This window comes from Chiroxiphia lanceolata, chromosome 20, assembly GCF_009829145.1.
Source record: "Chiroxiphia lanceolata isolate bChiLan1 chromosome 20, bChiLan1.pri, whole genome shotgun sequence".
Classification (NCBI taxonomy): domain Eukaryota; kingdom Metazoa; phylum Chordata; class Aves; order Passeriformes; family Pipridae; genus Chiroxiphia; species Chiroxiphia lanceolata.
Window position 1 is genome coordinate 4,814,671 of NC_045656.1, and position 22,113 is coordinate 4,836,783.

Sequence of the window (22,113 nt, forward strand, 5' to 3'; positions counted from 1 at the left end):
ATGTGTGTGCTTTGGAGGCTCGGGAATTACACATCTCGTGCCTGTTTCTGCTTTAGTTATGAGGAAGTATTTACGCCGACAGGCCGGGACAGAAGCTCTCGGGAGTGATCACTTACTGTTTCACCATGAATAATATTCAGCCTCTCACCTTCTGTGGTTATTAACTGTTTAGTTGGAAGTTGGAGCCTTGTAGAAATGTGTCATCTCCCTAGATTTGGTCTCCTTTGGAGGCATCCAAAGGAGAGAACTCGGCATCGTGGACACGTTGGATGGGAGGAACCTCCAGCGTGTCTCTGGCTTGATGTCCTGCTTCGAAAGGGACTGTCACCCACCCTAGGTCAGCTCTGCTGTGGCTTTGTCCTAGGAGAGCATTGGGATTCCCCACAGATGGAGATCCCCCTGTCATGCCCTATCAGTGCTGTACCACCTTTGCAATGAAAATGTCCCTTCTGAGCATCCCAAAGAATGATCTGGGCTGTTGCTGCTCAATTCAGACTGTGTCACTCCTTGCTTTAGGACCGTTGCTCACAGCATGAAATGATCTCTTCTGAGTTGTCAGGGCTTGTAGAAGGCTCCTGTGTTAGGAAAGACACAAATGCTTTTGAAAGAAGGTGTAGCTGTTCATCTGAGCCTTAATTTCTCCGTGTCGGTGTTGTTACCTTTGCAAAGCCAACTTCTGTGTTTGATAGAGAGCAGCAGTCAGGAAGCTCCTGATGAAGAGGAGGAGGAATCCACCACCCAGCATTTAGCCCAGTATTGTATTCTGGACTTTCCAAATTGGATTGAACGTTTTGATTGAAAAGATTGTCAGCACTATGCAAATGAGAGAGAGAAGTGAAAGTGCATCTCATGCAAGTAATTCCTATGTAGATAATTTGCCATAAAAATTTATATTGCAGTCCTTAAAACCTTCAGAGATTTATTCTGTCTAGGGAAAGGTGATTTATATGGTATTAAAACACTTTTTATGTTCCAGTCCTTTAGATTTAATGTTTATTGCCTATAAAAATGAAATCTTCCTGTGGATATTTAAAAGTTTTGGTACTGTGTGAAATATATATTCAGCTTAGAATTTGAAATGCTTTAGAGATGCAGTAAATAAGTGATGGAGTGTTACCTCAGGTTCACCAGCCTCAGCAGTCCAGCTTTACTCCAGGGCTGAATCCATTATGAAGGTATATTCTACTTACCTTAGACATATGGTAAAGGAGAACGTGTAATGACAAAAGTAATGTGTAATTTTGTCATTCTGTTTTGGCTGGATATTTAGGGCACTTGCTATAAAGGCTTTTTTGGACTGATGTGTGTAGTCAGTATTAAAATGCAGCAGTAGGCTTATTCCTTACCCACAAAGGGCTGGATTAAAGCACAAGATTAGGACACACTGCAGGAGTGTCAGAAGGAGGAAAGGCATTCTGCATCATTTCTCTAAACAGCCTCTCTCCATGGAATGAAGGGAGCAGTGCAGGGCTGCTGCAGTGCCCAGAAGAAGATGGGCAAGGAGGAGTCTTTGTTGTTTAACTGTTGGTGATTTTTGTTGTCCTTATTATAATTTGGGCAGAAACACGGGAGAAACCTCTTTCAAAGCATGATTCCTGACCCGGTGCTGTAGGTCCCTCTCCCCTTTTATCGTAGACAATTTTCTAGAGCGTAATTTTATCTGTCTAGAAATGTATAAAATACAAAGCGTGAAGCACAGAGCAACAGATCAAGTGAGGTTTTACATGAAAATAGGGAAGTGTGTGTAGGTGGTTGTTTTGCCTTGTAGCTTCTTTAATACTGGTGCCCTGAAGAGGTAACTGAGGTAACACGCTTTGCTTTTTCCCAAACATTTCCCAACGTTTCGGAGTCCATCCCACAGCAAACCTGCGCCAGTTAAACCCTGAAGTGTGTCCTGCTGAGTGCTGAGGAAAGGTTGGCAGGTCCTTTGGGGTTTTTTCATCTGCAGAGCCCCGGGTGTCGCTGCACAGGGAGCACAAAGATTAAAGATTGATTTACAGTCACGTAACTCATACAGCCGGAGCCGTTGTGGGGAATAGCGCTGAGGGCTTACTGACAACACTTAATTTGCACTGGTGCATGGAACAGCAGCTAGAAATCCCTTCCCAAATTAGTCTCTTCTAACAGGAATCTAACATTCCCGGGAGTGCCTGGGGGGATTCCCCTGGAGTACCTGAGGTACCGTGGTCGCAGGAGTTCTCACAGCGCTGCGGCTCTGCCTCCTCCCCGTGTGGGAAGAGATGAGGTGCAACTGGGATGTTGCAACGTCAGGCAGCCGAGGGAATGGCACCAGTTCAAGAGGGGCACTGGTGAAACTTCCCAGGGTTGTAACTGTCTGTGCCCTGGCACGTGAAAGCCAAGGAAGTGCCGGAGTGTTGCAGCAGGAATAGCCAGGGCTGCTGCCTTAGTGAGTGTAAGCGCTTGATGCCGCGCGTTGAGCAAAGGTGGCTTGTTTGGTTATCAAACAGCAAAGCCAACCAGTTGGCCTAAAGACTGAGACAGACAACAAAACATACCAAAGAAGTATCAGGATAAAACTTGTATTAGAAAATAAACAAACAAGAAAAACCCCTCCCAGCAAAACCAGACCCCCCCCCTTCCATTTTTATATTGGTCTGCGTAAGAACTTTGGAAACCAGGATCGTATTCTAAATGTCTTTTTCCTGGGTGATGGGAAAGAAGGGCTTATAGGATTGTAGAAAGGTGATTTAGCTGAAGTTAAGTGAAAAATGATGGCTGAAAAAAGTAATGAGGCTTTAGGTGGTCTTGGTTCCCTTATTGTGCAGGTTAACATCTCTAACGTGAGGTGAAAGCTGCATTTCAGGCTTTCTCCTCCTCTGGTGCTGGTTCTGTGGATCCAGAGAATTTTCTGCCAGGTGTTCTCAGTGATCTGCTTTGGATGCAAAAATTAAACTCTCATTTTTTCCTTATAGTGAAATCTGAAAAGCCTTAAGGGGTTTTAGGCTCTCTGGGATGCTGCTGTGGAAGCAGATGTCTGCAGATGTCTTTGTGTAGAAAAAAATTATTGTTTTATTTAGATTATCCTTTGTACTTATCACCCAGATATGCTGCCAAAGCCCAGCTCTGGTGGTCTGATAATTCATGGTTTCATATTTGTCCACTTGCTGCTTCTGCAATAAGCTTAGTAGTTAGATGAAATGAGTTTTCTTTTAAATACATAGATATTCTTTAACTACAACTTTTTTCTTCTTTGTCTAATCATAAAAGATCTAGACTGAGAAAGAACATCAGTCTGAAAGTGAAACCTCTGTTGTTTGATATAATGTGTAGCATGTTTTGTCATCTCAAAAGATGACAGGCTTCCATACTGTCAGGCCTAGGGCTTTATCATATTCCATTGGTTTTCTCAGCAGAAGTGTTTGCTGGTGTTTGGATGAGGGTGTCCAAGCTCTCATTTGCATACGTGAAAGCTAAATTTTGGCTTCTCTTCAAGAGTGTCTAGATAAAGGATGGAGATTCTGGAGGCAGTGAATCTGAGAGGGTGGCTCAGAGGTAACCCAGCTGTTTATTTGTGGTTTGTTGGAGAAGCACGTGGGGATGAAGAATGCTGACAGCAACTTCAGACTGTTGACTAAAAACCTGCAGTTTGCTGCTTTAGGTTCCAAAATTCAGTGCTGGTTTGGGGTCAAAAATGTGATTCTGATTAAATACCTGATACAGATAGGGAGTTATTCATGAGGACCTGGCTTTTGTTCCTAAAGGACTTGGATGATCCTACAATCATAGGATGGTTTGGGTTGGAAGGGACCTTAAATATCATCTACTTGGTTTCAGCCACAGCAAAAGAGAGGAGAGGTAGTTCTGCTGTATCAGAAAGTGGTGCTCTTTATTTTAGTTTCCATACAGGAATGAAATATATGCGTGTATTTATATATGTGGACTGAAAATCACTGCATGACAGAGTGCCTGGAAAGATAAAAACAAATGATTTCTTGGTAATGAGATCACTTGTGTCCCTGGTACATCATCTACCTCCCCAAATTGCTGGGAAGCAAAAATTACTGTATTGTAGATAAGTGTATTTGTAGTTTCTTTCTGAGCGTGGGGAGGGAATGAAGTAATCTGTTCCATCAGCTTGTAAAACTGAGCTAATTAACAGACAATCAGCACTGATTGAGACAGCTGCATTCTTTACTGCGGGATTGTAAACACAGAGTCTTCACAGAATTGTTTTTAGTGCCCTAAAGTGCAAGGAATTGAAATTGTATTTGATAGCCAAAATTAAGGGCTTTTTAGTGCCAGTGTATCGTAGGGAGGTTGACAGTGCCACTGCAGCTAAATCTGTTGTTTTCATTTTAGGGTGATTTGCCACAGTGAATAGTGGAGGAATCCTGGGAATTATCACTGAAGAGGGTTTTTTTGTGGTTAAAAGAGTGTGTTAGCTGCCCTGTCTACCTTAGTTGTGTCCGTGGAGCAAGCAGACATCAGCTGTCCGTGATTTGATGCTCATCCTGGGAGGCACCTACTGATTGGAAATTCCAGATTTGCAGGGTTTAAAAACTATTTCATGTATGCCTTTCTTAAAGCAGCGTTTCTAGAAGGTCTCTAGGTAATTCCTGATGGGCAGTTGAGGGTTTGCTGCCAGAAATGTTGATTTAAAAAATGGTCAGTCCATGTTAAAAACACCGAGAATCGTCCTCGTGGTTCTGAAACCAGCTTGCACCATTATTAACGTGAAGCATGTTAGTTTTTGTTATGTGCAGTTCTGTGTGCTGTCAGCTCCAAGCCTCCTTGTGACTGTGCATCAGCTAATTTTGCTTCATGAGTCAATTCTGCTATTTTCCTTTTCATGTCACAGAAAATGAGCTTAACTAAGTACTGCAATATGTTGTTGGGAAACACCTAGAAAAGGCATTCTGCATTCCACCGCCTCTGCCTCTCGATTTCAGTTCAGCTGGGAAGTGTGGTTGATATTTGTTTCTGCTGGACTGTAATCATCCAGATTAAATACAAAAACCTGTAAAAAAATCTGAAAGGCTTCAAAATCCCACCTTCTGTTTCATTGTCCAAGGTATGTCATGCTTGCTGTTGGCATTAAACACCGAGTACACGTTTCTCCCGTCTTGGGTCGTCCTGCCAAACTGAGTCACTGCTTGGGATTTAGATCAGAAAGAAAACTGAGACGCCTAAATGGGACTTCAGTAGTAGGAAAAACCTAAATAAAGAAAACATTGCTTTCTTGTTTCCTATTTATATCTGTAATTTTTTAGAAAACATCCACCAATTGCACTCACAGGCGACTTCTCAGCAAAGTTTTATTTTTCCCATCATGGGAAACTTGCCTAAACCTTCCAGCGTGCCCAGAAAGTCAACAAACTCGGACCAAGGGAGGAAGCCCGTTAGTCAGGAGTCAAGGACCGTTCTCTGAAAGCCCTCTGCCAAATACTCTTCCTGCTCGAAGTGTTTATCAAACAGCAATTTCATGTGCCAGTAATGTTCTTCTGATCTTGTTTTTGTTGCTACTTATTTCTTAATATAAGTTCCCCATCCAGCTTCCTCTGCCGGGCGCCGCCGTCCCTGTCCTGTGCCCATGGAGTGGCTCTTCCACAGGGAAAAAGGGCCACCAGTGAAGGAGCAACATCAGCATTTAAACATGTCCCTGGACCAGCAGTAAAAGGCCCCCTCAAAGGGGGCCACTGGGCAGCATTTCCAATCTATATTTTATAGGTTTTCCCTAGTGCACATGCCTGTGGTTAAGGATTTTAAACTAATAACCAGAAATTCCAAGTTATTCCTAGCCCCATCTTTCCGAACCATATTTGTCATGGTAGGATAGTTTATTCATCCATTATCACATTTCTGCAATGCCCAAAAAACATGAGAAGAGAGTGAACCATGAGGTGGTTAGTTCAAGTCCGTGGTAATTTTTTCCTATCCCTTAAGGAATTTGTTGAAATGTGGTTTCAAAAGTATTTTTAGGTTGTTTTTTTAGTGTGTATTTATACTTTTGTTGGTAAATATTTTATATCCCAATGTTAGGAAACAGCTTAAGTAGCTTTGAGATTGGAAATTGCATTTGGAGACTGAAGGATTATTGAGTGGTGGCTGTGATGGACTCGGGACAGACACTGGTCTGCCTGTCCTGGTTAACCTTGTTAAAAAAAACCCTAAAAATAAAACTAATAGCATGTGTCATCAAAGAAAAAATTAATTGTGAATTTTTGTTCTAAAAGGCAGTGTACTTAGGAGTTGGGTGAAGTTAAATAAAACCTGAGCAACAAGTTTGGTTTTATTTAGGAGTTTATTTTGAGTAACTCACACTGAAACAAACCTGTGTGTGTGTATATATATATATTATTGATTTATTGGTGGTGACCTGTTTAGCAAGTTATAAATCCTGGCCTGTGTTACAGTTTGTGTCTCGCTTAAAGCTTGGTCACGGTTCATTTACCAGCAAGGCTTAGGCTGGGAAGGGGGTAACTCAATACTTTGAATGATGTAACAGAGCTTAGTTAAAGGGTTGGACTTTCTGTTATTTAAACCAGTCTTTTAGAATTACGTTTTACTTTGATCTGCGGTCAAAGGAATTATTTAATGTAACTCATGAATCGGATCTTCCTTGGAAGCAGAAATTAGCTGAAGTCAGTGGTGGTGTGTAATTACAAAATAGCACCTGAGCACGGTGGCTGCTTGAATCAAATGAGAAGGGTAGTGCATCAACTAGACTGTAATTAGTCATCAGTTAATTTCCCTTTTTTTTATACATTTTTGTTTCATTTAAGGGCCAAAGCGCCTTTAATGATGGTCTACAAAAAATGTGGTTTATGAATCATGGATTCTGTGCTCCTCCTGGCTGGAACCTCCTGGTTTGCTGGGATCAGAAATATGGCTAAGCTGTATTTTTTTTCCCTTTCTGTCCTTCCCATGTGCAGCTGTTCCAGTCCCTGTTGCCCGTGTGAGGGGAGGGCTGAGAATGGGACTGGGAGGGTTCCTCCTGCTCCAAAGGGGAGGGAAGGGAAGGGCAGCCTCAGCGTGCTGTGATCTCCATAGTGAAGTTGTTGTGTTCTCTGTGGCCACTTAAAAGAAGGGCTAATTTGTCTGGCTGTGTGGTGTGGTCAGAGCTCTGCTGAGCACGGCTGCTGGCCTTGCATCTTGGTCAGCTTTTGATCACCCAAGGAGATAGGAAGTCCAGCAGATGCAGTTTACATTGTGTCTTGCCTAGGCAAGGTCTTTGCAAGCAGCACTGGGTTTCCTTTGGTTTCCCATAATTTATTTTATTTGGCAGAAGAAGATGTAGTTTGAACTGCCCTGAAAGTCACCGATATTAAGCTGAAGCATCTTTTTTGCTTCTTTCAGAGTAATTAACCACCATGTATGTGATTAACTAAGTTAATTTTATATGTAGAAAGCCATCAGCTGCATAGGGCAGTTGAGCAGGAGTTCACAGGGTTGTATTGTGACTTATTCCATGATCAGTTGATGAGGGGTGAGGAGGTTGCTCCGAGCTGGAGCAGCTCCCTCTGTCCCCTTGCTATCCATCTGAAATCCTACCTTCTGGGAAGCCTCACTGCAGCAACACTAAAATTAACTCATTGCTTTTTGGCCTTTTCTGTTGTAGCTATTGAAGCAATTAGTTTGAACTTTTACTTTTAAGTGGAAGAGTGTGAAAATCAACGTGGGTGAAGTTGCAGGCAGTTCCCCCCGGGATGGGATCCGCAGCCGGCTGGCTGGGGACGTGCTGTGTTTGCAAAATGAAGAGAGCCCTCTCCCCAGCAAACACTTGCATTTACTTTTTAGGAGATTTATGTCCTTTAAAAGTGTGATGAACTGCAATGCAAAACCCAGCAGAGTGTTAAGTAACTGCTGGAGGAGGTTTGCTGACAGTTCCTTTGCCGGGTGTTGAACCCAAGCTGCGGGTCTTTGGGTGAGGTAATGGAAGCCGGTGGTTTCACACCGTTGTGGTGAGGGCAGGGGAGCTTCTGTGGGGGGGAGCAGCTTTGGAGAAGGCTTGGAGATGCAGAGAGCAGGGAGTGCTGCTGGGGTCTGGTAAAAAACACCTTCCAGCTGGTTTTTATCTTGCCCAATGCTCAAGGTGATTGTCGCTGTGCAGTAGGAATGAAGTGAGGGTAGACAGACCTGGTGGGAACAAAGAGATGACTTGACAGTCTGGGGTAGAAGCTGAGGAACAAGAGGAGTAGAGAAGCTTTGGGGTGAAGATTGAGGGTGCTGTGAGTGAAGCAGAAACCTCATTTCTGTAGAGAAAGCAGCAGATCACCCACATGGTGCCACTGTCACCAGCGGTGGAGACCCAGGTCGGGAGCTGCTTCTTGGACCTGGGACATGCACAGACATCCTTCAGCCCCAAATGCACCTTGGTTTGAGGAGGATGGAAAGAGGGAATAAGTAATGCCAGGAGACAAACCCTTTTGAAACAAATAGGCAATGTTTCATTATTTTGCTGAGCGAGAGCAGAAGCTTGTTCAATACAGACCTTTGGCGTTAAGATCTTTATAGCTCTGGACAGTCTCCAATTCTTTGCATTTTCTAAAAAGGTTTGAATTGGAGGTGTAGAAGAACAGACAGGCACAATCCTGTTGGCTCTGGCACTGGCAGGCTTTTCCCCTCACAGTGCATTTGTTCCTGGTACTTGTGTGGCTGCTTTATGCTGATAGGAGCTCCTGTAGAAAAACCGGTACAAGCTTTCCCCTCTTGCAAGATTATTTGATAGGCTTTGCCTGCATTTGTGGCAGTGGCTGGTGTTCTTGTGAACAGACAAAGCCACAACACCCATTTTTTTTACATTTTCCTTTTGTTTGTTTTTTTTTTTCAGTAGCCTGTTAGTTAAGGTATTTTACTGATGGCTCCATTGGCACCTCTGTTCTTGTTCTCTTTGCTCTATGCAGTGGCCACCACACACATTGACTCCCTGTCCAAAAGCATTGCGGGGAGCCCCAGATCGTTCCAGTCAAAGCTTGTTTAAAACTTACTTGGAGTCAAATCACTTCAGTACGCGGAAATAAACCCTGTTTATTGAAATTCCCTGACTAATTCTGCATGTGAAGGGCAGTTGCATCAGTTTACCAAGTGGCAAAATGCTTCTTAAGAAACATATTTTAACACCGATGGGTTTTTTAATTTTTTATTTTCCTCTGGGAGTGCAGAGTGCAGGTATTCTGGTGTTTGCTTTATTTGTTCATCAGTCACTGTTGATTTGTGAGGCCGGGGATGGTGGTTCTTGAGTTGCACTTGTGTTGGACTCTTTGATCTTTCCTTGTGCTTGTGCTAAGAAGGAGCTTCACAGCGAGGCCGCCACAAACTCCGCTTACAGAATTCTTGCAGTGTTTTACCTTTCTGAGCGCTTTCAGCTTGGAACTGGGGCCTGGTTTTACAGTCAAAACAGGCATAAATAAAAATTCCCAGTGTCAGCTCCGTGGTCACTCCCATGGTCATAATCTGGAGCTCTATCAGGTGAATGCACCTCTTTGTTTTTCCAGAGGAACACAGCGAGCCGGCAAAGCGGTTTATGGTGTCTGAAATATTTCTGAAATACTTATGTAATCGGGACGTGGGCTCCTGAGCAGGTGAGAGCGATGGGGTGTGAAGATTGAAGGGTGGATTGCCTAATAATGTATCAGTTAGGGAAATGTAAAATCTGCCCAAGACAAGTAGGCTGTGCGTGTGCGGAGTTGTGCCAGACGCTTCCATACTGGTGTCATCCTCGCACCGGGAAATTCGCCTTTAATGGGAAATTAAAAATTGCAAAAAGCTACATTGAGAGCTTTGATAGCTGTGACAAATGCAATCCTGCGAGAGGATGAAAACAGAAATGAGACTACTGAAAACTCCTTTCAGTGGCAGATTATCACGTAGACTGGGGAGCTGATTGAAATGATGGTAAAGGGAAATACCTTGAATGCACAGAAACAAGATTTCGGGGGAAGTGGTTACTGCTACATTTACTGGCAGAAAATTCCTGACCTACGTGAAGTTGTGATTTGTGTCTGTCCTTGTAATAAGGAAAATGAGGTTTATGGTGAATCACAGAATCATTAACATTGGAAAAGACCTCCAAGGCCGTGTAGTCCAACCTTTGATCAAACACCACCTTGTCAGACAGACCAGAGCACTGAGTGCCACATCCAGTTGTTCCTTGAACACCTCCAGGGATGGTGACTCCACCACCTCCCTGGACAGCCCCTTCCAGTGCCTGACAACCCTTTCAGTGAGGAAATTCTTCCTGATGTCTCTCCTGCTAACCCCTGCAGCCACATGTAAGGCTTTAGAAGGCACAGCCTGGGCATTGTGCCCTGACTAGAAGCCTACCAGAAAAGAATCAGTTTGTCCCAAGGTTGTGATATGTGTTTCTTGCTCCAGTGAAAAAGCTTTGTGGTAAATGCAGCAGGGATTAAACATTTTAATATGGGAGAATTACAAAATTTTAGGATACAGTTACCTCACAGTACTTACAGGTGATTATTACATCTTTTTATAACTTTTTCCATGTGAAACATGGGAATACTGGTTCTGAGCAGAGACTGAGGACTAGTTATGATTATGGGGGGAACAGGGATGCTGAAGTGTGTTGGTTCCTTTGGTTGTGAAATGCCCATGTCAGGACAGTGGCCAGTGGCTGTTAAAAGTGGGTGGGGGAACAGAAGCTTCATAAATATCCAAGAAAGCCCAATTTCTTTTTAGAATCATTTTTCCCAAGTGAGTAGTTTTTGGGACTCAGCTTTGAGAGCTGCCAGCCAGCCATTGGGAGGTCCTGGGCATGGAAGGACTGGCTCAAAGCTTCCCATTATGGAAAGGGAAGGACTTGTTGTGCTGAACTGGTCAGTGGTGTGGACCTGCAGGCTGGGTGATTATCAAGGAATGCATCTGGAAGGGAAAGACATATGAGCTGTGAAAGAAACAACCTTGAAACCTGCCTGCAGTGAGCCTGGAGTTTCATAATTACTTGAGGTCAACCTAATTGCGGGTTGGAAAAGGGGGATTCCACCAGCCCCTCGCTCCAGCTGTGTTTTCCCACCTCCCTGTTGCAATGGTGCAGCTCCTTGTAGGCACAGATGGGGCCTAGAGGGGGCTGATTCAGTGCAACAGAAATCAGGAGGGGAAGGATGGAGTGTTTTTGGCAGGCTTGCTGTGCTGTGGTGGATCCCATGCAGCCCCACCATCACTGTGGCACAGGGGTGATAGGTGGGATGAACAGGGAGGCTCCTGGGGATCCTAACAGAGGCTGGAAGTTCTTGCATTAAAAGAAGACAGATTAGCTTCAAGGTGATTGTTGTTACAGGGGATAGCAGATTGACCCTCCTAGTTTTAGGGTTTTTATTTCTGCACTGCATGAAAGAAACCTTTTAATGTTTGTTTTCTGGGGATTGCTTCTAATGACTCCCACGCTCAGGAGTGTAAGACTTTCTTGTCTCTTCTCCTCCCACTGCCTCCCTCCCACCCCCAATAAATTTGTTGAAATGGGTCAAAGCAGAAACCCTGGAGAGAGTTCTTTAGTTATCTATGAACTGTCTCTGCCCTAAATCGATGGGACTTTGGGGCAGGGGAAGGATAATGGTCTTGCTTGTTCTCTCTCCAAATGTGCTCCAAGCAGTGACTCCCTTTCTGCAGGGGTGATTGAATGGGGGCTATTTTGGGCCAGGAACTTTATTAGCCACTGTTGAATCAGTGGAACTGAAGCTTCCAGGCTTTGAATCCTTTCCATAGCCAGGTCACTGCTGCAACACCTTTGAGCCCTGGTTTCTCTTTGCTTTTCATTGGAACCTTTTTGATTTCAAAGGTGTGGAGAGTGATGCTGAGCTATGGGTTCCTGGTTTTGTTGCACTCTAAAGGACTCTCCAATGCACAGAATTACATCTCCTTTCACTTGATATCTACTTAGAGAGTGGTTGCAAGGCTTGGGAAGCCTGGATACCTCTGAGTGATACAAAGTGCTCAGGTTTGTAATACCAAATTTACTTCTGCTTGCTGCTTAATATGTGCTTGCTTGCAGAAATAATGCATTGGCCACGTTGAATTTTTACAAAAATTGGGCTATCTCATGAGATTAAGTTACAAAAGTATGAAAAATCTGCCATTAATGCTTGTGGTTTGTAACCCTGTGGCTGTTACTAGGTTTAAATAAATGAAACGTGCATTGTACACGGTTCAAATCAAGTAAGGAGGAAAAGATTAGTGATTTTCCAAATAGTTTTGATTTGGGGCTTATTAACTATGACACAGCTGGGAGATTTAATATCTTATTTTGCATCAGATCATGTATACAGTGTTGGATTTCTGCTGTCCCTCAGCTGGAATTTTATCTCACACTATCAGTTGCTCATCAGTTCTCGGCCAGACCTTGAGCTCGTGGGCTTTAGCCCCCAGTGTCAGAGACAGTTCAGTGCAGTTCTGTGCTGGCAGTTCTCCTTGGCAGTGTCTCTGCCCGATATGACACATAAGGAAATGTTTTGTGGTGAGAAATTATCAGACCTGTCCCAGAAGGAGTTCTGAAAGTTAACGGGAAGGCGCCCGGAGTGAGCGCGCTGTGGCACTGGGATCAGTCAAGCAGCGGGGATGAAGAAGTTGTTTTTCATTTGCTGCCTGACTCTTCTCTTCATTATAGCACGAAATATGAAATATTATTTATTTTTTGATCAGTTCCTTTTCATTCCTGTCTCTAAACTTGGAAGCACAGGTCTTTAAAAGGCTCCTTTTCCACTGGTAGGGTTGGTTGCCAGCGCTCCGTATCGTGAACCGAAGCGTTTGGTTCCTTGCTCTGCTGAAATTCCCTCTTGCTTCATGACTTGTGTTTTCTTTGCTTGGCTTCAAATGTGTGCTTCCTTTTTAAATATAGTTTTCCAAGTTTCTGGCCGTACCAGATTGTTTATATTTTTTAAAAGCCTTCTGCTTAGCCGTTATATTGCTCTTTATAGTTCTGCTTAACCACATTGGTTTCTGTTGCTCTTTTTTCTTGCATAAACTTAGCTGGGATGAATTTCAAATGTGGTTTATCCAACTGTTAAGTATTTCCCACTTTTCTGCAATAGATTTCACATATGTTACAGAATTCCAAACCAAGGTCTGGTGGACATATTGCCCTGTTTCTTTACTCAAGGTCAGATATGGAAGGTTTTTTAAGCATTTCAGTGACAATATTTAGGTCACTGGCTCCAGCATTGCTGCCTGGCTGCAAATCCACTTGTCATATTGAGCTTGTTTCCAAGGTTTAAGATAACTGTGGTCCATATATTTATTAGGGAAAAAAAGGATCTTAATTTTATGCTTATAAACCTAAAGGGAGGGGAGGGGAAATATTGATCCTTCTGAGCTGGAAACTATGGAAGGTTTTTTGTTTTCCCTCCAGAGTTCAAACTGTGGAGTCACATAAAACCCACGTCCATCCATCCAGTCATTTAAAGTTGCAGGATTTACCCATTAAAAAAATGTATCTAATATCTGAAATTAGGCTTTTTCAGAGTATTTAGAAACCAGTAGCTGGATCTAGCATCAGTCAACAGCTTGAGCACCTATTTGGGATCTGGTCTCAAACATGACAGGAGGTCCCAGGCCTGTGGGTTTGGTCCATTACAGGTGGAGTTCCAAGCAAATGCCAGAGGTGTGGCAGGTTTTTTGGTGGAGAATACTGGAGTTTTTGCATGAAGGTTGGAGGCATTTTGGCAGAGGCATGAGTTGAGGGTAGTCTTCCTGTAGCTGTTCTCACTTTTCATGAACTTCTTTCTCATAGCTGGGTTTTTCCCCTTTGGAATTAATAAGGGGGGAAAACAGTGCGAAATTCCTTTTATAAATTCTTGGTTCTCCAGGTGACTTGGGGAATGTTGTGCTTAGCTGAGTGGAGGGTTTTGCCTTTATTTTTTCCTGTTCCGTGGAAATACTGCAGAAGAGGCATAAACTGCCACAGAAGATTGAGTATTGTTGGTTTGTGTGCTGATAAGTGACCCGTTCAATCTATTATGGTGACATCTGGAAGCACAGGACTGAGGGCAGAAACTGGGATGGGGATAACACTGGGAGGAAGCTGTGAAAAGATGGAGCCTGTGCTCCAGCCTGGTAGAAACTGCTGGAAGATAATCTGGCATTCATCAGGTGCTTAAAAATGATATGTTTTAGAGAGGAAATGGAGGTCCCTGCTAATAATTTTAGAGGAATAGATTCCAATAATAGGAAAAGATAATTTTGTATTCGAATAAGGAACAACTTAAATGGAAAAGAGCACTGCAGTGGCAGTGTGGAATTATATATGGTATATTATAGGAAATTAAGAGTGACTGAAGCGTAACCAGTGTAAGGTTAACCAACATTGGAGTTAATAATATTTCTTTTTCATAGAGTAACTCAAAAAGGGGAAAACCAGTATCTTTAAAAAGCAGGTGGGTGAAAATAAACCTGGTTTGAGTATGTCCATAATCTTGTAATCTTCCCTGGATTTGGGAATTATTATTAGGGTGTGTGTGTTGCCACTGCTGCTGTCTTGTGTAATGTTGGGGTGAAGCCATGGATGCTTTTATGGAAAATGGTGATATTTTGGTTGCAGGATGGAATCAGGAAGGTTCTGGAGCTTCATTTGATGGTATTCAGGGGGTAAATTCCTGGCAGGTTGGTGCTTTGTCCTGTACTGCTCCGTGGTCCGGCCGCCTCAGTATTCCCAACGTGTATATGAGGGATTTTTATTTCTGTGACAAACACAGCTCTGACTATATTTCCCCTTTTTCTTTTTTTCTCGTTTCATGTTTTGTTTTTCTCAGAGAGAGCTCGATACCACAGCAACAATATTGGCAAACCGGCAAGATGAAAGTGAGCAGTCCAGGAAAAAACTTATCGAGCAAAGTCGTGAGTTCAAGAAAAACACTCCAGAGGTAAGAGGAGAAGCTGTTCCAGTCTCCTTCTGTAGTATATGATTTTAGGCCTGTGGAAGTGATGATTTTTTTCTTAATGGTTTATTTCTGTGATTTACTTGTGCATATTGCCAAGTCCACCACCTTAACTAAGGCTGCTTGTCTTCGATGGCTTTCTCATCAGGCAGCTTTTACTTTCTGTGAATAATGAAATATGGATTGATGCTTTTAGAGGAAGAATCAACACTGGCCTTCAAACAGGCTTGCTCTAAATTTTATAATAACGTAAACCTGGAGAATTGCAAGAAAGTTCTTCGCTAATCCAAACTCTCTGAGCTCTTGGATGTAGGAAGTGACATTTTGCTGCCTAAATAAATCTCTGTCAAGGGCGTAACTTCCACCATGCTCATTTTTCCATCAAAAATCAAATTAAGTTCCGCTGTTGATTTCACTGGAAATGCAACAAGGTCAGTGCTGAGCCAAACTACCCTCGGAGGATGCACACAGAACACAGCAGGTGTGGTGTGAAAGGTGTAAAAGGGGCAGGGATTGATGCTGGGGAAACCTGGGAGAGGTGAACATCACCTGTGGGAAGCTGGGAGTGTTTAAACTCTTCCATGCCATGCAGGCAGTGCAGTGTGTGTGTGTACACCTGTGCATAGTTACACCCAAAATACAAATAATCTCGTTTTGTTACCTCCTGAATGTGTGGCAATGTGTAGGCCTGGCTGGATCCTCTGTTTGTTTTGTGGTTTTTGGGTTTTTTTTCCCCCTGATGGTTGCCAGCAATCTGTTCATCCAGGAATGTTGTAGGGTTTCAAAGCCAGTTCCAGATAACTGAGATGCCAGTATTGGTTCCTTCCAAGTGCCTTCCTGAGAGGGAAGCAGCAGGCAGCTTTCCTAACCTTTATTCCTGATTCTCAAGGAGCAGATGCTGCTTTGCTTCCTGTTGGTGCAGGGGGGAGAGATGCTGACCCCAGAGAGGGGAAAGGGAATGTTGGAGCAGGAGTGGCTTGTGGGGAAGGGGTGGTGTTTAATTGATGCCATGAGGGGGATTTGTGGGGCAGAAAGCAGTTCCCTTTGAAGAAGAGAAAATTTGGGGACTGCAGCTTTGAAGGAACAGAACTTTATAAAAGGAGCAGAAGAATTTGAGGAGTGTATTCAGTAGCTGTGAGAGGGTGGGTTGATTCTCTTTGCAGGAGAGAGCAAACTCCTGGGAGAAGGAGGAAGGAGAGAAGGGAAAGAATATGGATGGTATAGGAAACTGTACAAAATCTAGAAAATAAGCAGAATTCTGGGGCCACATTTTCAATCGTTTGCTAGAAGCTTAAGATCATTCTACAACACTTGAGTTTCCTGCTGCCTTCCTTTTTTTTTCCTATAAGGAAAATGACAGGTTCCTCAAAATGTGGCTGTAGCTGCCAGCTCCTGGTTGAGAGCATGTTACACATGGATTGCAGGATGATTTCTTTTTTAGTTTTATTTTTATGGAGCAGAAAGTTACAGTGGGGAGAAACAAGCAAAAAACCCCCAACCAGCACTGCACTTTTGATGTGCATTGTGAGAGCATCTTGGTAACTTGGGGAGAGGAATGTCCAGAGGAAAATTACATCCTCTGTGGAGTTACTTTAAGGGATACAGTGGGAAATGATATGCAGTTAGTTCTTTCCAGTAAGGAGGATGAGAAAGTTAAATCATTTGATGGGGGGGGGGGTTAAATATTATTTTACAAGAGATAATTCTGTAGCCTCTGTTCTCTTCCAAAATACTACGTGGAAGGAGTTTCATTCATTCAGGGACTCCACTCAAAACAACAGCTCTGAACATCCCTGGTGTTGGGGAAATTGGGATCTCTGCTGGATTCTACATCCTCATCTTTTGTCCTTATAAATCCTATGGAACCACATTCCTTAAAAGCTTGCATGGATTTTTTGGGTTCTTCCTTTCTCTGCCTTCTCTGCTGTGATGCTCTTTCTGCAGCTTTGTTTCTGAGCAGCAACACAGTCCAGCTCCTCTTCTGCTTTCTCTGACAGAGTTAAAAAATGAAAACGGGATCAAAGAATTAGAAGTATCAGAACTGTAGGAATAGGCAGCTGTAGCACAATTTAGATGGGATTTTTGCTCCCAGAGGCATGGAGGGAGTAGCTCAGATGTGGAAGGTCTGATAGGGGCACCCTCTCCTGTCCAAGGGGTGTGGTAGGTGTGGGTGTCCAGAAATCCCTGCTGGAAAACTGCACTGATATTTATTCCTCTTCACACAAAAGCCTAATTTTGTGTGCTTTCAGCTGTTTTCTGAACTTCCAGATAGAAGGGAGGTCTGTGAACACCTCTCAATACTTAGTTTTTGGAAGTCAGTTGAAAATGAGAAGGCAAGAGGAATAATTCCTTACCTTGATATTTTTCTCAAACGGCAACTTTGTCTGAAAACCTCCCCAGTGAGGAGAAACATCCTTGAGATGGACAGAGAACACACAGTGAGTCACTGGCATTTCCAAACTGATACATTTACGTTCCTAAAACATCCAACGTGCTCTTTTTCATAACAAAAGAGTTCTGTAGTAGAAAACCAGCTTGCATGTGGAATGTTCTTCAGATAGATAAATAACCCAGTGCACAGCTTAACTTAAATTTCCATGATGAAGTAACAACTTTATTGGTATTTTTAAAAAAAAAAAGAAACAACCCCAGAAAGATGGAATTGTTAAATGTAACAATCTGTTTCAGAATTCTACTTTCCATTTTCTGTTTCACTCTGCCTGCATCCCTGTCAGTGCAGCCCTGGGTTAGCCTGTGCCAGCATCTCTTTTCCTCTACTGTTGCCAATCTCACCATAAATCAGGGGATGAGTGTCCATTGCCTTGACTTTCCTATCCATTGCTGCCTGGGATGTCCTCTAGACTTTCCATAATATCTCCTGTGTAGCAGAAAAGGATTCCAAAAATTACTGATGAAGTTGAGGATACTTCTGTTTCTTTTTACTTTAAAAATTGTGACGGATCTATTTGGGTCATTTCTGCCTTCCCTGCAAATTATCAAATTGCTGCAAAAGCAATACAATATTTTCATGTTTAGAGGAATGTCTCTGGGGCTTTTGGTATTTAAAAATGTTAAAATACTATTTCTGTCTTGGCATACTGGGAGATGACTCTGGGAAGAAGTATCACATGTTTGGGAAGCTTATGTGAACAGAAAAATTCAGTGGTGGTTGTTACATGCAGAAACTTTTAGAAAGAGTTCTTAACCTGTTATAGCAAAAATACTTTTTACCTCCTCACACCTTTTAGGGGGTGAGAACCTGCTTCTCATAGCTGTTTTGGGGTATTTTCAGTCTCAATTTGTTTCGCTCTGAGCAGCTCCTGTGGAAGGCTGAGACTGGGCAGGAGATTACTTGAAACATCAATTTTACATGACTGTTACTTGGAAGACATCTCAAAATACATCATGTGAATTGCCAGCCTGCATCAGATGATTATGTTCTTACAGTGACAATTCCTGAACTGTTGTGACCAAGTGTGATATTTTTTGGGGTATTTTAACCTCTGTGGAATTCTTGGTTTAATTAATCCTGTCCTCATATGCCAGTTCTGGTGTGAGTGTTTGAAGGACTATCTTTGAGAGTTGGTGTTTTTTTTCACCTCTAAATAATTTCTGCTGAACAGGATAATAATTTTTGGCACAAAGTATAGGCAGTTCCTAATGCTGATAACTTCACCTTTTTTCTACCCAGATTCTTAGTTCAGTAACTACTTTTTACTTAACTTTTTCTGTTTTCAACAGTGAAAAGCTTATCTGATACTTCCACTTTTAAGCCTGTTTAAGCTCTGGCTCTTCTCTGCTTTCCTCTGGGATTTGGGCCTGTCAACCAGGTGATGTTGAGCTCTGTGGGTTGTTCCCAGGCTCACCTGGACCAGTGATTAAACTGAGCACAGGACAAAAGACCAGCCAAGGAGGCCTGGGCCAGCTGCTCTTGATCAATAAAATTAGCCACTAGTTTTCTAATTTGAGAGCAGATGTGAGGCACCTGCATAAAGCTCAGATTTGGAGACAGGAGCCTCCCCTGGAACCGTGTCCCTGGTTTTTGTCCTGGTGGTGAGTTGGATGGGTGATTCCTCACTGTTGTTGCTCTTTGTGGTTTCTGGGTTGGAAAATGTATTCAGTTGGTGAGATTGAGAAGGTCAAGATTGCCTTTAAAGGCCTAAATAGACATTGGAATTCTGTAAAGGAGGTTAAAGATTGGGTGGGCAGAGTTATGGAAGAACATGGGAGAACCTGTAAGCACAGTGTGTTCTCAAGTGAAGGGCTTTAAAATGCTTTGGAAAATGGAATATTAGAAGGTGCTAGAAAATAAAATGATATCTTAACACTGCCTGGGTGGAGGGGGCAGCCTGCTGGCCCTAAATCCCTGGTTAATCTCCAATGAATGACACTTACCTGCCTGCATCAAACCTGGTTTTTCCATCAGTGCTCTTGTTACCCCAACTATCCCCATCACCCCCATCCTACTCTGTCATGACTCTCTCCCAAAGAGAAAGCAAGAAGCCTGTAAAATATTTTGTTAATGAATTAATAGTTTTATTCATGATGTTGCAGGGTGATGCATATCTTTAAGATCTGTAGGCTTTTTTTTTTTTTTTAGAAAAAATATTATTATAATTGCAAGTCATAGGGAACTAAAGGAAATGGAGACAGTCACTATGGAAGGGCTCCATTTTTTAAAAGGTAAAATTCTTAAATTCTTTGTTTCCAGTGTTTCTGGAGTATTCTATTGAATTATCCAGTCTCTACAGCAAAAATTAATCAAATTAAGGGTAAAAAAAAAATAAAATAAAAAAATTTATTGCAGCTGCTTGAATTAGTTCTTGAAATGAGAGCAGGATCTTCCAAATTGTGGGTAGTAAATTGTGTTGATTCCTGATGACTTTGCACAGTCAACTTTGGTCTGGTCTGGGTGACAAAGTGAAAATAATAACAAAACCTACTGAAAATACACGATCTGTCTGTAGATAATTGATGTTCTCAGTGTCTGTGTACAGGGGGTGAATATTGATTTGCTACCATCTACAGCTGGGTTGTTCCACTCCTTTTATTGTTTTCTGGTTTTGTCTTTGTTTTTCTTTCCCCCCTCTTTTTTTCTATTTCCACTTTTCCTCCTTTCCCCCCCTTTTCCTCTTTTTTCCCTTTTTCTCTTTTCACTTTCTTTTCTCCTTTTCCCTTTCCTTCCCTCTTTTCTCCTCTTTTTTTTTGTTTTTTACTTTAGTTGAATACTTCTCCTTTAGGATAATGATATTTAGGTGCCATGTCCTCCCTTCCCATGTTTTTATTTCCAAGAGGTTTGTTTGCCAGATAAATGATGTTTATGACAATTTGTGCTACGTGGGCTTGATATTTCAAAACCTAAATGGAGAAGTACATTATTGTGATGTGCCTTTTTCAGAAAAGTAATAAAATCAAGCTCCATGTCTTTAAATGTGATCTAAACACCAGTCTTGTGGAGTCAGAGGGGTTAAATCAGGTCTGACCTCATCCTGGATGGCCCTTATTCATGGTTTTCAATAATTTTGTTGTCATTATTTAATACATATTTGACTTCAGCATATTCTAATCGTTAATGGGAAACCCCTCAGTGTTTCTAAGGTGTTCTTCTATATTATGGTCTCTTGCTGCCTTTTTATTGGAAGTAAGAGAACATTAAAACAATTCTAATACGCAGCTGTATTTTTCTAACACTCTCCCAAAAGTGACCTCCATTGACCATTCCCACCACTGTAATCACTGGACTTTATTAGATTTTTTTGAAATAATTGTGTTTATCACTCAGTTCTTGCTGTAGCTCCAGGAGTGGGGGAGCAGCAGATCCGCACCAGGATCAAACCTTACCCACACCTGGTGTTCCTGCCAAATTTGTCAGTGTGTTGCGAATATTCCCCCTACCCCCAAGCACTGGGGCAGTTTGGTGGTTGGATTGGCATCCCAGGTGCAGGAAATTGTTCTGGTTTGTTTTCCAAACCCAACCCTTTGGCTGTTCCCAGGGTGGGTGGGCAGCAGGTTCTTGGGTTGCTGCAGAATCCGTGTCATTTATTGAGGGATAACAGGGCTTGAGAAGGTCCTTTTACCAAATGAGGCCATATTTGGGGGATTATTGCTCTGCAGGATTTCATGGATAACTGTGTAGCTGTACAACAGCAATTGTAAAGGTCTGAAATCCAGGGAAATAATTCCCTTGACCTGCAGGAGTTGTTGTGATCATGTGTTGCGTGTTACTAGGCAGAGAAGTTTAATTTAAAGCATTTTTCTGAAACCACATGATCTAGACACTTTGAATTACTGTTTCTATCTCCATTTGCTTTCAAAATATCCCTAAATCAATTTTCTACAACACAATTTACCTCGAAAGTCTTTTTGTAAATCTGAAAATACACAGGCAATTACTTTATTCAAGAGTTCCAAAAATATTCAAGAGGGAGGCACATCTGATTCGACTGAACACGTTAGAGTAGTTGAAGAAATTAATTGCTCTGAAGTTACCTGCTCTTAGTAATTTAGATTTATTTCATTTAAGCATCTTTCTGGTTAAGCACACTTGACAATTGAAGACTGCACTTTTCTTCTAACAGCATCAGCTGCAGGTATTGGATTTCAGCAGTGCCAAGGGCGCTGTATTTTCCACTGCAGAAAAGGAGAAAAGGGGGTATTTTGGGTATTACAGTGGTTTACAAAGGGACATACTTGTAAGCAAATATTTACAGGTTAATCTCTTGTTAAACCTTGGACTCTGCAGCGAATTTCTCCTGTCACTGAGACTGAAACAATGCAAAGCAAACAGTTTGTTTTTCTCCAGTTGGACTTGCCTTGGCTTGACCCTTGCAGGGCTGACCCACTTGGAAAGTGGCCAGAGCGGGCAGGGGAAGGTTGGGGGTGAGGACTGAAAGAGGAGAACGTTTTCAAGGCCAGAACTGCAAGGAAAAAAAATCTCACAGGGTGTTTGTCATCCTCCTACGGGATGGTTGTACTTTATGTAGCTGTGCATTAAGATATAATGTGATTTACTGAGTGCATCGACTGCTTTTTGAGGGAAAATATTGTCATTTATTTAGCTGAATTAGCTGAGATTTTTCTTACTGTGGTACCGACAATCACCAGCCATTCTCATAGTCTGTGTTAAATTACTTATAAAGGTAAATGTAAAGCTTTGAGTTTATTGTGGATCACTCCAGGACTGAGAGCTCTTAAAGCAAGGCTGAAGTTCAGTTCCTAAACTTGCCCCGAGCCATTTGAACTATAGTTTGACTTATTTTCAAGATTCAAC

General features: G+C 42.4%; 1 protein-coding gene across 7 annotated transcripts in view; it reads left to right on the top strand.

Moving 5' to 3' along the window:
• Positions 1–22,113, top strand: part of CUX1 (cut like homeobox 1) — a 271,733-nt gene that overhangs the window by 36,068 nt on the left and 213,552 nt on the right. For all 7 annotated transcript variants that reach the window (XM_032707449.1, XM_032707450.1, XM_032707451.1 and 4 more), the window contains exon 2: positions 14,718–14,828. In XM_032707449.1, the coding sequence (XP_032563340.1) occupies positions 14,718–14,828 (111 nt within the window). The remainder of the gene's footprint in view (positions 1–14,717; positions 14,829–22,113) is intronic.